Genomic DNA, 16,050 nt, shown 5'->3' with positions numbered 1-16,050 from the left:
GACATTCTGCTACCAATCGGCTCGGCCTTGGCCAGCAGTGGGTCCGCCCCAGGCCTGGCCAAGTCCCCTGAACAAAGGGGAGCGACTTCTAGCAGTTTCCTACAGAAGCTACCACCTTAGGCCCCCCCTACTAAACAAAACCACGACATCCTGTCACAACAGGCCCTGCTAAAGAGTTTCTCCTAGTCCTTCCTGTAGGCCCCCTTGAGGTATTGGAAGACCACTATCAAGGTCTCTCCAGAGCCTCCTCTTCTCCAGACTGAACAGCCCCAACTCTCTCAGCCTGTCCTCACAGGAGAAGTGCTCCAGCCCTCTCATGATCTTTGTGACCCTCATCTGGACTTGCTCCAACAACTCAATATCTTTCGTATGTTAGGGGCTCCAGAACTGGATGCAGTACTCCAGGTGGGGTCTCACCAGAGCAGAGTAGAGGGGCAGAATCACCTCCCTTGACCTGTTGGCTACGCTTCTTTTGATGCAGCCCAGGATGCAGTTGGCTTTTTGGGCTGCAAGCACAAATTGTCAGCTCATGTCAAGCTTCTCATCCACCAGTACCCCCAAGTCCTTCTCCTCAGGGCTGCCCTCAATCTACTTTTGGCCCAGTCTGTATCTGTGCTTGGAATTGCCCCAATCCATGTGCAGGAGCTTGCACTTGGCAGTTGAACTTGACGAACTTCAAATGCTTAGCACAAGTCCAGGTAGATGACATCAGTTGGTCGCCCCTTGTCCACTGATGCTGTAACCCTGTCATAGAAGGCCACCAAATTGCTCAGGCATGATTAGCACTTAGCGAAGCCATGTTGGCTGTCACCAATCACCTCCTTGTTTTGCATGTGCCTTAGCATGGTTTTCAGGAGAATCTACTCCATGACTTTGTCAGGCACAGAGGTGAGACTCACAGGACTGTAGTTCCCTGGATCTTCCTTGTTTCCCTTTTTAAAAATGGGAGTTATGCTACCCCTTATTCCAGTTGGCAGGAACCTCACGAGACTGGTGTGACTTCTCAAATGTGGTGGACAGTGGCTTGGCAACTTCATCTGCCAGTTCCCTCAGGACCTGTGGATGCATCTTTTTGAGTCCCGTGGGCTTGTGCATCTTCAGGTTCCTTAGATGGTCTCGAACCTGCTCTTCTCCTATAGCGGGCAGTTCTTCATTCTCCCAGTCCCTGCTTTCGCCTTCTGCGACTTGGGCAATGCGGCTAGAGCCTTCGTCAGTGAAGACTGAGCCAAAAAGTCATTGAGTACCTCAGCCTTTTTCACGTCCCAGGTAACCAGGTCTCTCATTTCCTCCCAGAGAGGGCCTACATTCTCCCTGGTCTTCCTTTTATCCTCAACGTACCAAAAGAAGCTTTTCTTGTTGCTCTTGATGTCCTTGGCCACGTTTAATTCTGCTAGGGCTTGGCCTTCCCTACCTGATCCCTGGCTGCTCAGATTATCTCTCTGTAATCCTCCTGGGCTACCTGTCCTTGCTTCCGTTCTCTGTAAGTTTCCTTTTCATTTTTCAGTTGGTCAAGGAGCTCCTTGTTTATCCATGCAAGTCTCCTAGTGTTTTTGCCCGATTTCCTCTTTGTTGGGATGCATCGCTCCTGAGCTTGGAGGAGGCGCTCCTTGAATACCAATCAACTTTCTTTCCTCCAGGGCTTTATCCCATGGTACTTTGCCCAGCAGATCCCTGAAGAGGCTAAAGTCTGATCTCCTGAAGCCCAGGGTAGTGGGCTTGCTGTGTGCCCTCTTTGCTGCCCTAAGTATCTTGAATTCTACCATCTCATGGTCACTGAAACCAAGGCTGCCCTTTAGCTCCACATATGTATCTTCAGCCACACTCTTTCCTTCAACGTAGAAATAGCTCCAGCTTGAAAAGCTACACAATATGGATGCGTAAGAGGTAGTTCCACTCCTGCAGTCTTCTAACAGCCACGCCTACTACTTCTGAGGAAATGCTGGTAAACCAATCCAGGAGGCATGACATACCACCAACTGGTCTGTGTTAATCTTTTTTAAATCAACTCTAAAACAAACTGGTAAAATGTCTATGGAGAGTGGAGAGAAGTTAAGTTTCCTCCATAACGCCAATGCTTTTCTGCATGATGATGATGGAAAGTACTCATCTGCTTTTGCTGTTTGGCCTAAGCAATGGATGCTTCTTCAAAAAGAATGCATTCCTCTTTCACTTGCTGTTACTGACATGGAAGCTACAATATGGGTATTACCTGAATTTCCTCAAGCACTGCAATCAATGTATCTTTTTTCACATCCTGAAAATGCCAAATGCTATAGTGACAATTGGACAAGGACTTTTTTTTTATAAGAAGAATACACTGAAGTCAAAAAGCATTTGAATATTAAAAAGGAAGAAAATTATTAGATACTGTTATAGTAGGGGAATGAGTGAGTAAATGAAAGTAAAAGCTGAAATGCAGTATCATTAGAAAAATATTAGCAATGTGCTTTACCCAAAGGTGGAGTTTGGAGCACCAACACTTGAGCCACTGAAGTTTATTAATTGAAAGAAGCATTCCTATGCTAGAAGAGTAGATAAAAGTGATTCTATGATTTCATAATTTGTAACTAGAGTTTCTGAAGATGTGATAAGCCAAATTTATTTCTAAAAATAAAGCTTGACACAACTTGTGCTCCTTCTCCAAACTTTAACATACCAGTCCCCCAGGGATGGTTTTAGACTAACCTGAACAAATGTATGCTTCATACATATCTTTGATTATCAAATATGTAAAGCCTAGGGTACAGTACGAAACCATTCAACTTATTAGATCAAATTTTCAGGAATGGTGCTTTGGCAATACATAGCATATGAAAAACAGTTAAACCAATACTCCGTGGCTGCTTTGCATGACAATTAAGTAATTTCAGTATGATATGGAAGAGATCACTGTGCTTGGTTAAGAATATTCTCTCCCTTCTTTTTACTGAAACACTACTAAGAAGGGTCATGTGTCTGCTGGTCTTTTGTGCCCCCTCTACAGTTTAGGAAATGCAGACAGAAGCACTTCAGGCAAACCCAGTGGTTCTAATTGCTCTGTAACTAGCACCTAGAAAGGAAAGGGACAAAACCAAATTCGAAGTGGTAGCACAATCCTGAAGGGATGTATTAAGGAACTCCTAAAACGAATGGTAGGGGCTGATCATATATAATGTGGGACCATACGCTGGACTGCAGCTTTGCAGTATGGATTGGCAAGGAAGCAGCCTGACAGGACATTATGAATGTACTGAACAGCAGCTCAGCACTGCAGCTTCTGCCTGGACTGAGATGAGTCAGGAAGCAATAGCTGTGCTGTGCAGCTGCTCAGTGAGCTGTCAAGGCTGCAGTGGAACAGGGAGAATGTGACACATGAGGCTAACAAAGGGGGTCCAAAGCCTCTTCAGCCTACAAATCCATTCTTCATTTGCAATAGCAAACATGGCATAAAGGTCTAACATTTGTGACTGCAAGGTCTCACACTTCCCTCCCCAAGTCCAAAGTTGAACAGCCAATTGTGAAATTTTAACAACTGAAGCTGGACAGCACGGCAAGATCCTGTCTCCCTGACTTGTCACGTGTAAGGAGTTTTATGACCCAGCACACATTGTTGAAAGTTGAGAAACAAGATCTTCCTTGACTCTCTAGGTTTCCACTTTTCACCTATACTCAGAATCCAAGCAGTCTGGGAGGCAGCAGTCCTGAGCAAATTTGTTACTGATGATCTTACAAACTTCTCAGAAGCAAGCATACTCAGGCTGGAGTGATTACTGATTGTTTTCTTAAAATAATCAAGGAAGCCTACATAAACTGGTGCTCTTTCTGGAAAAATATCCTTGCTAAGATTCCAAGTCAATACAGCTGTTCCTGAACTCCAGGTGGGTTCTCTTCTAGCTTTTCGGGACTTTTAGCTGCATAAAAGACTGAGAAGGAATTAAAGTATATGACAAGTGCATCTTGATTTTGTCTGTCCCTGTGAAAAAGAAAACAATCTCTCAGTGTTTTTCCCTTGTCTCACCAAGTGTGAAAATTAGCAAAGGAAACAGGTAGGACAATCAGCCCTTCCTAGAGTCCTAGCAAATAACACAAAACTGAGTAACACAGCTCCCCCTTCTTTTTTAATAATATTCCTTCTGTAACAAATTATGTGACAAAACATAGAGGACTCTTGTTAGTTTACCTATTTATGACGTGAAAAGAACAACAGAGATGTTCCTCATTTTTTCAATCATTATATCTCAGGAAGTGGTTGTCCAAAACTGTAATATTTCCACCAAAAAATAACCAGACACTGTACTGGAAGATAAAAGGTTGTGACAAGCCGTTTCCCTCATCCTTAAATGAATTTGGAAACCAAACCAAACCCCAAGCACAGAAACCATTCCTCAGAAAGAAGAGCTAGCTACAAACTCTATACTAAAGAAAAACTACAACCTGTCACTGACTCAGAGTATGTTTTACAAGCAGATCAACATTTTTCTTCCTATTATAAAAACCTAAATTAAGGAAATAATTCTAGAGGACATGCTGCATAATGCCAACTTTCCTCAGAATCATGCTTCCAAATAAAATTTCTCCCCAGGACAGGTATCTGAGGAAGAACAGAAAAAGCAGACGGTAGACTAAACCATTTACGTAAACTTTCAATCAAAACTGGTATTTAATATATAACCTCTGCAGCCATAGAAATCCAGGCTGCCATAGTGTCTTTCAACTATTAGACTGTCATTAGTACCATTAGTACATAGCAGCTATTGACTATAAAGATTCATTTTAGTTTTTAGATCGAACTTTACTGCAAGAAGCACATAATTCTATGATTTGAAACTAAAACTAAGCATGTCTAAGGCAAAAATCCAAATGACTTGATATGAAGCCTTGGGATATGTTGTTTAATGGATTTAACTTTTAATTACGTTTGATAACAGGAGGCTAAAAAGTGCTTTGGAAATAATGAATGAAAATTGCTATCTTTAAAGAGTTTCCATTACAGTTCTATTACAGTTGCATCAGCATTGAACACAAATTAAAAAACACACAGTTGAATTCTACCCAAATAGAACGTTTCTGTCTAAATATTTTTATTGCATATGTCTTGATTTCTAATTAATCTTATACTGCAAATTAATCCATTACTTTCTAACATGCAAAGTTTCAAGAAATATAGTAATAACAGAATAATTGTTTAAAATAAAATGTTTAATCTAGAAAATCTTATTTAAGTTTCAAATACCTCTGATAATTTCCTTGACTATTATATGAACAAGTATACGAATATATAGGCCTCCCTGACAATATTCTCAATTTGGATGAACTTGTAAATGGAGGATTAACAAATATGCAAAAGACTAAGGAAGTTCGAACAGGAAACTTCCCCTCATGTAGTTCTTAAATTTTGACAGTGAAAACAAAAATGTTCATATTTCTCTCCTTTATGCATAATAAACATTACTTGCATCAAATCTTAAATCAGATAATAAACTGTTTGGAAGTAAGTCCTTACATAAAATCATAGTTAGTGCAACAGTATACCAGTTCCGCTTGATTATTTTTGCCCTGCTGGGAGGGCAAACAACCATATCAGTTGAGTTCTTATACTAAGCTAAGATCCCAAATCAGACACAAACTTGAAAAAATTTTCCAGTTCCATTATTATTTTATTTGGTAGACTACCAGTGCTCCCACATCTGACAAAAAAAAGACTTAATTTTGAATCAGGGATTATTATTCAAACACAAACCATGGATGTAGCTTACTGAATACAGCTTATACTGGATAGGCAAATACATTGATCTCATTGGGCAGCCAATAAAAAATGTTGACAGCTTTTCTTTTCATACAATACAGATCTAAATACTAGAGGACAAATCATCTGAAGTTTGAAATAAGCTAATTAGGGTTATTTTTGGTGCAAAGTTAAGTAACTCTGACTTTACTACTCTGAACAAGAGAAGAAAACTAGAAGTGATGGGAAAGAATATACAATCGACAAATTCTCAATAAGGGTGTACTGATGCCACTGGCAATCAGCTGTTTTATTTGAGCAGGTTTTGGAATATTCCACTTTCAGGATGTTGGTTTAAGTTCAGCAGAAGTAGAAAAGATCACTGTCAGAATATTTCTGCCAGTCTTTATAAAAGCAAATTAAAGATTTTAACCTAGTTCTCACGTGAAGCACTTCACTGTCACTTCAATAAGCTGAGGTGGATAGATCCAGAATTGCATAGACACAGAGACTGAACTGACTGACAGGGTCCCACAAGAACGAACGGAGACACTTCTGAAGGACAGTTTATGGGAGACAGGAGAAGACCAGTATTCCTGCGACCCATGTTCTGTATGAGGAAGAATTTACTGCAATATCTGCTATCCAGCATGAATGCCGAGCTTTTATTTTTTATTAATCAAAAAACAAACAGATTCCTGTCCTCTCATCAGTAATGAGGTTAACTGCTATTCACCTCTAGGTGCAAAATTTCATGTCTATGCAAATCCTATGAACACCCCACAGAAGACTACCAAAGCCTTTCTTATGTGTAGTGCCAAGTTGTTCCCACTTTCCAGCTACATCCCCAAAGTTAAAAGTGATGACAAAAATAGGAATTTAGGAGGCAAGAAAATTTAATAACTACGAATTTACTGTGTTCCATTTTTGATGTTAAAAGAATTATCAACATTTTGTACTATATAAAATATTTACCCAGAGTTGCATACAATATTGGAAATGCATTTTCATGACTTACCTACACTGCAGAATACATACAAAAACAAATTATTGTCAATATTAAAATTAAAGTTTAACAAGTATACTTCTTTAGTAGCATTACCTCACATGCTTCTGAATAATGAAAAACTTAACAAAACAAAACCAGAAAGGTGCACTGAGGGATGATTAGTAGCTGGTAAGCAACTGAGAACAACAATGTCAAAGCTGCAGAAATGGACTGATGAGGCAGGTAAGGCTGACAAACTTACTCTGAAGCTGTGGCTGAGGCTGCTGGAAGGAAAGGGGCTGTCCGAACACAAATGGACTGTGGACTAGGGAAGAGGGAGGTTTTGCAGCTTGATCAAAGATGGAAGGAGCTGGGAGATTTGGCCGTGACTGAATGGAATTCAGTATGGCACTCAGTTGGTCACCTGTAGTGGGCAAAACAGTCAAAACTACAACCTGTTACTTGTCATTCTCCATAAAGGCAGAGTGAAATGGTGCTCAATTAAAGTTTAAATGATGATAATAGAGAAAGCTCATAAATCTTATTTAGCCACATACAATTCTTGTTTGTGGCTAAACAAAAATCTCACTGCAGGCATGGCAATAAAATTACTGAAAAGTACAAGAGGGTTTTTAGAATCATGGATATTTTACTGCAATTATTTAAAACATTTCAAAATAGAGATTTATATTCACCTTGCTAAAAAAATGAAGAGCAGCCAAATTAAAAACAGAAATCCCTAGCATTTACGATAATACACACATGCAACAGAACATGCAGAAAAAGAGTAGGAAAAACGGATGAGAAGGTAAAGATAACATGTAATTAGGCTTTGGCAAGTTTATTTCTGTGCCAAGGCTTCAGTAAATATTTGCTTGTTTTTGCAAATATCTTCATACCTATTCTGTCATGCTGTTTTGCATGATCAGACTGAAGATAAAAAAAAATAGGTATCACTTCAGAACTGAAACTGGTTTTCTGAAGAACTACACACATTTGTTATGAGGCAAATGAAGGTCTTAAAAAAAACCTAGCACATTAAAAACAGAGTTTCAATTTCTGAATGCCAGTTCTCAAGAAACTCTACGTGAGCATTAGAAATACATCAAGTCTACAGTAAGGCAGCAAAGTTTATCACACCATGTTATAACTTGAAGTATACTTAGTAATATGAGCTGGGAGACATCAAGAGTTTGAGAGCATCTCGGATTTGAACTATCGCCAACCAAATCCTAACAGTCACTTTATTCTGCAAATTCATATAATTTTGACGGCATTCTAGAAATCCTAGTAAAAAAATTAGCAGCTAATACAGAATCTACAACTCACTTACACAATTTTTAGGATTATCATCAATTGTCTTCTCATGGAATTAGAGAAAGATTGGTCAGAGTATGGAAGCCTGTATTATCCAAGAACTCAAAAATTAAATTTTGCACTTATTTTCTCAATAGTTTTGTTTCAAAACTGAGAGAACAAAAATACCAGAAAATATCTGGAACACCTTTCTAAATAATCATCTACAGGTATTAATAGATCAGTTTTATTCAATTGTTTTGGAGGTACTATACCTAAAAAATATTTGAACCGGTACTTGGGCAGTCATCATTCCTACCTTAATAAGCGGTTGACATGTTTGACAAAGCACTATTATTCTTAAATATGACAGGCTTATTTCTTAAAATGAGTAAGCATTTAAAAGGGAAGGACATCTGAGAAGAGGTTGAAAGTCCACAATAATTAAATATGGAGGGAGGGTAGGGCCATTCATGGGAATATTACAGATTTGCCTGCAATGTAGAAGGCTGGAACAGAGAAGACATAGCTAACTCAAACAGAATGATTGTGGGAGTTATGTCTTCTGCCTCACAGGAAATACTGTAAGCATAGACCTATCATACGGGGATCTTTACATTTGACCCGCAGACTGAAATGCTCCTAGACAGTGACTGAATTTCATTGAAACTAGTGCATCCCTACAGAGAATGTTTTTTGACAAACAAGCACCTCCAAAAGAACTGCTTCATTCAGAAATTCCTCTAACACATTGTGCTTGTGCCTTCACTTTTTTATTTCCCACAAAACTCAAAGCTTCTAAGATGCTTCTGAGAATGCAAAAAGACTGCACATAAAGTACTGATACAGCTGAAGAATTCTATTTTTGGGAAAGTAATGCCATTATTCTTTCAATATAGCTGCCAACAACTCTCTACTCTTGGGCAAATCAGAAGGAATTACAGTAGACAGAATGAATAAAATCATCTAGCCGAGTTGCTCACTCACACTCAACATCACAGCCTGAGGGTACGTCGATAGACTAATGCATATAAAACGATATGGAACTCAATGCCAGGAGTAGCTTCCAAACTTTCTGTAATTGTAATATTCTAAAGTAACACCTCAGAAACTGTTTAGGATAGGTTACAGTAAAAAAGAATCACAATATCTTCAGAAATTAGGATACCTGTTAACACAGCATATTGATCTCAAATATTTTATCTTTGGACAACAAAGGGAAAAAAAATCCTAATATGCTTCTGCATCAATAAAGAAGATAGTAATTTTGCACTATTGAGCGAGTTGACACTGAAGGATAAGCTGTAACACCACCTTACATGATGAACATCTTAAACACTTCCAGTTTTGTGATTCAACCATTATTTTGAAATAAGTATGGCTGAACTGGGAAAAGAAGTTCTGTATAAAAAGCCCTATAAAATAAAAGGAAAAAACTTCAACTTTTCTTGCTTTTGTCCAAAAAAGGGTCTCCTACAGCAATGCACGGACAAGTATGAACTATTTCTTTATGCAGATGCAGTAAAACATTGCAAAATGATATGAAACTATTTTCATGTTATGAAAATAACAGACTAGAACAATCAGGAATAATTTTTCCCTCAACTCCTCTCTCCTTTATAACAAGTCTTAAGTTATTTTACTTAGGAGACCACTAAGGTTGTAACATCAGTATGTTGGTGTTAAGAACACATAGCACACCTTCGACCCATGTTCATAGTGGCACGGACAGACTACAGTGATCTAAGAGTAGAATAACAAAGCACCATATTTCAGTAATATTTCGCAAGGACATCTACCTCAACAAAAGTCCCTCTTATATTATTAAATCTTCCAGACCTAATCAGTGAATGAACAGAAGGCACGCAGTTTGAGTTTACTGTGATGATCTTGCCAATGAAATAAACCATGGTTAAAATAAACAATTATATTATGTCAGTAAAATTAACTAGGTATTATTTATGTCCCAGCACTTGTAATTGCTATCATGTGATTGAAAGGTAACTCAAATTTTACAACTTAAATCTCAAATGGTATCTTTTATCTTGGCACCCCATTAAAGGCACTTAAAAAATGTCGAAACAGGCGGGAAAGTGTTTACAAATATTTCTGATTGTTTTAAACCCCCATGCTTTCTAAATCCAATAATTTTCATATCTTGTTTTACAAGTATCTATTTTTAATTTCTGCATTATAGTTTTGTGCCTACCAGTATAGAAACCCTCAACCATAATTTACAAATCTCTGATGATCCTTTTTGTACAGAGTATTTAGACTGAGTGAAGCTAAAGCACAGGAAAAAAACAGTTACAACATTAACTACATGTTTTGTAAAACACCTTGCAATTCATTGCACTATTGCTTATGTCTTCTGAAGAACATCTGATGGTGCCTAAAAGAGTAGGAAATGACTAACAAAAATACAAGCAAAGTTAAGAAAAATATAGTTATTTAAATAGTGTAAAAACCATACCTTTGTTATTTCCAAGGCCATAATCAAACCCTTGTCCATTACTACAGCTTGTTCCCTTGCTGAAAGCTTGAATTGAAAAAGGACTCGGGGGAGGAGTCTGAACATTTTGATCTAGAAGTACTTGCTCTGTGGAGAGAAAAAAAAACAACAAAAAAAAAATCACTTCAGAATTAGACCTTCTTAGTAACTGATTCACATTGGGAAGATGAGTCACAAGGCAAAGGAGCAATATTTTTTTTTTCTACAGATAGCACTCTACCACCCTACTCAATTCTCTACAGAAAGAAAAGCACATCTCTCTACTTTAGAGCTCATGCTTTAAAAATAAAGATGGAAGACATAATACCATGCAGACTGAGTCGCTGCCACCTTTGCTATCATATGCCTTTTAGGAACAGGCTTGATCCTTTGTTTTTCAGTAACATTGCACCATTCAATATTTGTTCTCTGGACAGCAATTGTTAAATTCATTTCACAAAGCAGGGTGGAGAAAAGATAGTTTTCAGAGTGACAAACTCAGAGCAAATAAACTTTTAATCTAATCCTGGCTATCCTCTTAATAGTTCATGAGACTTCAGACACTTTTTCCCCTGACAGATTTATTCATATCTGACACTCAGTACTAGAGTTTTCCTGTCTTTATGGTACTAAAAAGACCTCCAACTAAAACCAACATGGGATCTTTCAGAATACCCATAACAACTAAAGAGCCAAGATAAACGAGACACAGAATCCACTTGACTATTCGGATTTAAGGAGACACTACTGACTTAATGTGTCAGAAATACTATTCCAACTGATGATCTCTAAGAAATAATTCACACTAAATCTTCCAAATGCAGGCTAAAAGCTCAGGCTGGCACCATGAACAACTACTCCTTTTGTGAATGTACTAAAATTAATGTGGATTCAACAACAACAACAAAAAAACAACGAAAAAAACCAAAACACAATTCTTCTAAGAGCCCTTTTCAGAAAATTCTATTTCAAGTCAAAACTCCATTTCAGAATATGAATATTTATGTAACACATGCTGAAATTAAAAACAAAAAAAAACCCACGAAGGTTGGAAATTTAAACTCAATATAATAAAGAAAGAATCGAGAATTTTCTGAATTATAGACAACTCTAGATCTTGCTGTGGTGTTTCAGCTAAAGTATCTGGAGATCTGCCTACAGACTTGGGCATTCAGTATGACTTTAGCTCTGTCTTTGACAAATCTGACTTCTTTCTGAGAAATTATCATTTTATTAAACAATGAAAATACAAAAGCAATCTGAAAGATAGTATTATTTATGGATAAAAATATAGATGGTTGCAAATCTAGCTGAAGCTCCTCCAAATGCTAATTATTTCCCTTCAGCAAAGGCATTGAAACTGATGTCAGAGTATTCCTAATTAATTTCATGGCAAAGAAAACCAGTTAGTTTAAATCATTTTCAGATGTGCCTTAACTCATTAGTTTTACTTCATACTGAGATGGATTAGGAACGTAGAATAGATTGATATATTTCAGTAATTGCACCAAAACCCACTTAAACTCTTTTAGCTAGATGCACAAAAGACCTCTATCTTCATCCTTCTTATACAAACAGACACTTATCTAGAAAACAATAAAAACAGGCATGTCAAAACATATGACTTGCATCAGAAAGTTTCTAAGATGATATCCCAATGCATGGGACTGTAAAAACCCTACTAGAGAGTTTTGTCCTCAGAGCCTGGAGATTGCATTTCCATTCTTCTGTAAGAACACCAATATACTTCAAGATGTCCTTCGGTAACCGTACACAAGTATCAAGAAATTGAAAATGGATCTTCAAGCAAGGGTCTTGTTTAAATTCTTTCAAATTTGGCAGTTCTGTCTTAAAGCACAGATATACTATTTAAGGTACATAATGTATTGTCAAGTGACTTAAATAGTTTATATTTATTCCTTAAAATAAGTACTCTTGAATGGAAAGTTTTGCATACTGCTCTAATTTATTAACTTCAGTGAAATAATTTTCTACTGCAAAAACAAACAGCTTCACATTAGGATATAAAATGATAAAGTTAACAATCCTATCATTGAATATGCGTGTTTTCAACAGATATTGTTACAATTCCCAAAGACTTATTTTGTAGAATCTACCTGGGCTCTTTGAGTATCTCAGAACTTGACATTATCGGACATCTCTAAAAATGGAGAATCTATGACTTCAAAAAAGATACTATGCTAAGCATTAAATGAACACTTTTTTCCCCCACAATTTATACATTTTATGAAAAGCTCTTGGTTATTCCCCTTCTTTGTAGAATGTTTTATAACTTAAAGTCAAGCAGAAACAGCCTACAACAAATACTTACATATTAGCAAGGAAATAATTTGTTTTAATATGGTAATGTGATGATAATTATCAGAGTATCTAGGTGTGAAATAATTTTCAACATAAAATGTCAAAAGCAGAAAAAAAGGCAAAGTCTGTTATAAAGAACAAATAAGAGGCCAACAGTAAGTACTACCTAAAACCATAAGCAGAATATGACTGCTGAGGTGGAAGTTTTTCATTAAGATATCTTTTGGAAAACAGATGCATTACATCCCATAAAAAGAACGGCAAGGTTATAAATTGAAAATGTCCAGATTTATACAGAAAACAGAGATACATATTGAAGGAAAAAAAAAAAAAAAAGAAAGCTTGAAGAAACTAACTCTTCAAGTGATTGAAACAAACTAGCCTCTAGGGAAGTCTAACAAAATTTTATGATCAACTGAAGAACCTTAAATGTTTCTCTCAGAGAATACTTGTAACAAAATCATGGTAATGAAGATCCACAGTAATTTTTACTAGACATTGGAAAGATAAGAGAGAGACACTGGACAGCTGGGATGATGTGTCCAGTTTCAGGCTTGCTATCAGAAGACATAATGAAATGAGTTCTGTGGAGGCCGCGAAGACAATCAGGGCTGTAGGGCTAAGGACAGGCTGAGAAATCTGGGTTTGTTCAGTTTTAAAAAGAGAAAGCTAAGGCGAGATCTTTATTGCTCCCTTCAACTACCTAATTGAAGGGTTCATGAAAGATGAAGACAGACTCATCTCAGAGGTTCACAGCAATAGGACAAGAAACAATAAATAAAAATTGCAGCATGAGAAACCATGATTAAGTATTAGGAAAATTTTTCACCATGAAAGTGAGTTAAATACTGGAACAGATTGTCCAGAGAGGCTGGAGATAGATAGAACTTGACTAGACAAACACCTGAGCAACCTGATCTAGCTGAATCTGCAGCGACAAGGAGGTTGGATAGATGACATCCTCCAGAAATATAAATACTGACTGATCACTCCCTATCTCATCTTTTAAGGGAATATAACTAGCCCCTAACCTTGCACATGAGAACTCATCCACTTGGGCTGGGACTGTCTGTTAAGGAAATAACAGTTTCAGAAGACTTCAAGGTATTCATATGAAGCATTCAAGGTGAAAGAAAGATATTTTCGATCAATAATGATAGCCTGTTTGGAGGAAGAATAACAAGAAGAATGATGATGGGGCCAGGGCGGAAGGGGGGGGGGGGGGGGGGGGGAGAAGCAATAAAAAACTGTGTATTAACATTTTGTTTATGTTTTCTTTTATTATTTCTAGGTCTTACCCAATATGAACATGAATTATCAGGACAGAAATTCTACATTTTAAGCAAATGCAATCATACTTTGCTAACTAGAATAATTAACTAATTCGATGCTAATTTTAAATACAGTGTTAAAAAGATGTTAACAGGTTTTTAACAGGATGGTGTGACAGAATTAACAAACTTAAAATCAAGAGGAACATAAATAATTCATTCTGCTCTGCTTTTCACAAAGACACAAAATAGACCAAAGAAAGCTAGCAAAAATGCACAATTACTTTGTTGAAAGTGATCCTTATAGTAAAAGGAAGGGTAGTTAACATTATGATCCATAACTGTTACAGAAAAAAACATGGGGAAATATTTTAACTGTTATTTTTAAAAACATTTAAAGAATGTTTATAAACAACTTTCAAGTCCAACTGTGTAAAGTAACTCAAATGAAAAAGTAAGTTAATGTTATAACTGTTTAAAACTGAGTTCCTTCTTTATGTGTTTGTCTTGTTTAGATTGCTTATTTTTTTCGAAGTTAATTTAAAAAATAAAACAAAACAATAACTTGCCATCTTCATGTCGGAGGTACTGGTTTCCACCTCTGTCTCTAGCTAACGACCATGCCTCGCCTTCATCACTTTCACAGAACTCTACCATGCTGTTCTTATCCATTTGCACCCACGTACCTTCTGCATTAGTCACCTGATACACAGACATAAAAAAGCACAATTTACTGACTTTTCAGATAACTCAGTAGCATGATTCAGCAACTTATTATAGCACCCGAAAAACACACCTATTCTACTCTTTATATTACAAAGCAAATGTGAAAAATAAAAGTTTCTTAAATTAAGGCCACAGGCTGACGCAGATTGAAGGACCAAAACTATTTATGCCACATTTACAGTTAGGAGTATTACCAAAAATCTTAGACCTGTTTATGTTGAGAAGAAGCAAAACACCAATACCACAACTTTAGACCATTCAAAGAAGCCTAAATAAAAACTTGAAGGAGATATTCACCAAAATACGCCTTTTAATTGGTGGCTGCAACAGTAGAATTATAATACCAAGTTATATATGAAAAATTTGTACAAGTACTAATTTTGTTCCTGACATTATATTTAGGAAATAGCATGACACACTTCATCCTTAAGCCCTTCTTAACCATATAACACCACAGTTGGACAACTGGGAACCGTAACAATAGTTCAGCAACTAAACAAGTGAATACAATCAATATAGAGAAACAGAGTAATTTGTTAATTGGTTAGGTCTAGAACAACATTTTTCCAATGAAAGAAAACTATTTCAAAGAATATGACAAAAAAGTGGAACAAGAAACATCATTTTGTAAGGAATACTGTAACAGAAATATATAAGCAAGCATACGTAACTGCAGTACAATTTTAACAATATTCCAATCAATGCACACATTGAAAAGGCAAAAGACATAATTGCATTAGTATTAATTATATAAACCAAGTTAAAAGGTTAGTATTTATCATGAAGGTTGGAAAAGCAAACCTGTACAGGGGCAGATTCTTTTGTTGCGTTTACTACTGTTATATACTGGTATCTATGAAGACATGAACTGAAGCTACAAGGATCCATACCTCGCCCACTGCCTTGACTTTGTTTCCCAGAACTAACATTCCAATTGGGATACCTCTAAGGTTAGGGCAGCTTCTGATGTTGTGACCTGATGGGCCAGTCTTCACTACCTTGTACATTCCAGGTCCACCTCGAAGGAATGGCATATCTTGTTCTTGCATCACTGCTTCCTGTGGGCAGTGTGAATTTAGGTCTTTGAAAAAATCATCAGTATTAGACCTAGATTCCTGAGAAGTGGGGGGAAGAAAAAAAAAAGAGGCAAAACAAAACAGAACAGAATAAAACCTATTAATAATACCTTTGAACTCTTTAGATAAGAAATACTTATTTCAAGACTACAATAGCTGAATGTCAAAGCTGAGAG

General features: G+C 36.9%; 1 protein-coding gene across 16 annotated transcripts in view; it reads right to left on the bottom strand.

Moving 5' to 3' along the window:
* The window catches only part of MYCBP2 (MYC binding protein 2), a 197,799-nt gene that overhangs the window by 47,587 nt on the left and 134,162 nt on the right, over positions 1-16,050 (bottom strand). For 11 of the 16 annotated variants that reach the window (XM_086771604.1, XM_086771620.1, XM_086771629.1 and 8 more), the window contains 4 exons: positions 15,689-15,913; positions 14,642-14,774; positions 10,462-10,587; positions 6,955-7,116 (listed from right to left, as the gene is read on the bottom strand). In XM_086771604.1, the coding sequence (XP_086627730.1) occupies positions 6,955-7,116; positions 10,462-10,587; positions 14,642-14,774; positions 15,689-15,913 (646 nt within the window). The remainder of the gene's footprint in view (positions 1-6,954; positions 7,117-10,461; positions 10,588-14,641; positions 14,775-15,688; positions 15,914-16,050) is intronic. The other 5 variants (XM_086771654.1, XM_086771662.1, XM_086771667.1 and 2 more) reach the window with 3 other exon arrangements.

This window comes from Chlamydotis macqueenii, chromosome 1, assembly GCF_036417535.1.
Source record: "Chlamydotis macqueenii isolate bChlMac1 chromosome 1, bChlMac1.mat, whole genome shotgun sequence".
Lineage (NCBI taxonomy): Eukaryota > Metazoa > Chordata > Aves > Otidiformes > Otididae > Chlamydotis > Chlamydotis macqueenii.
This window is presented reverse-complemented; position numbering and strand designations above follow the sequence as displayed.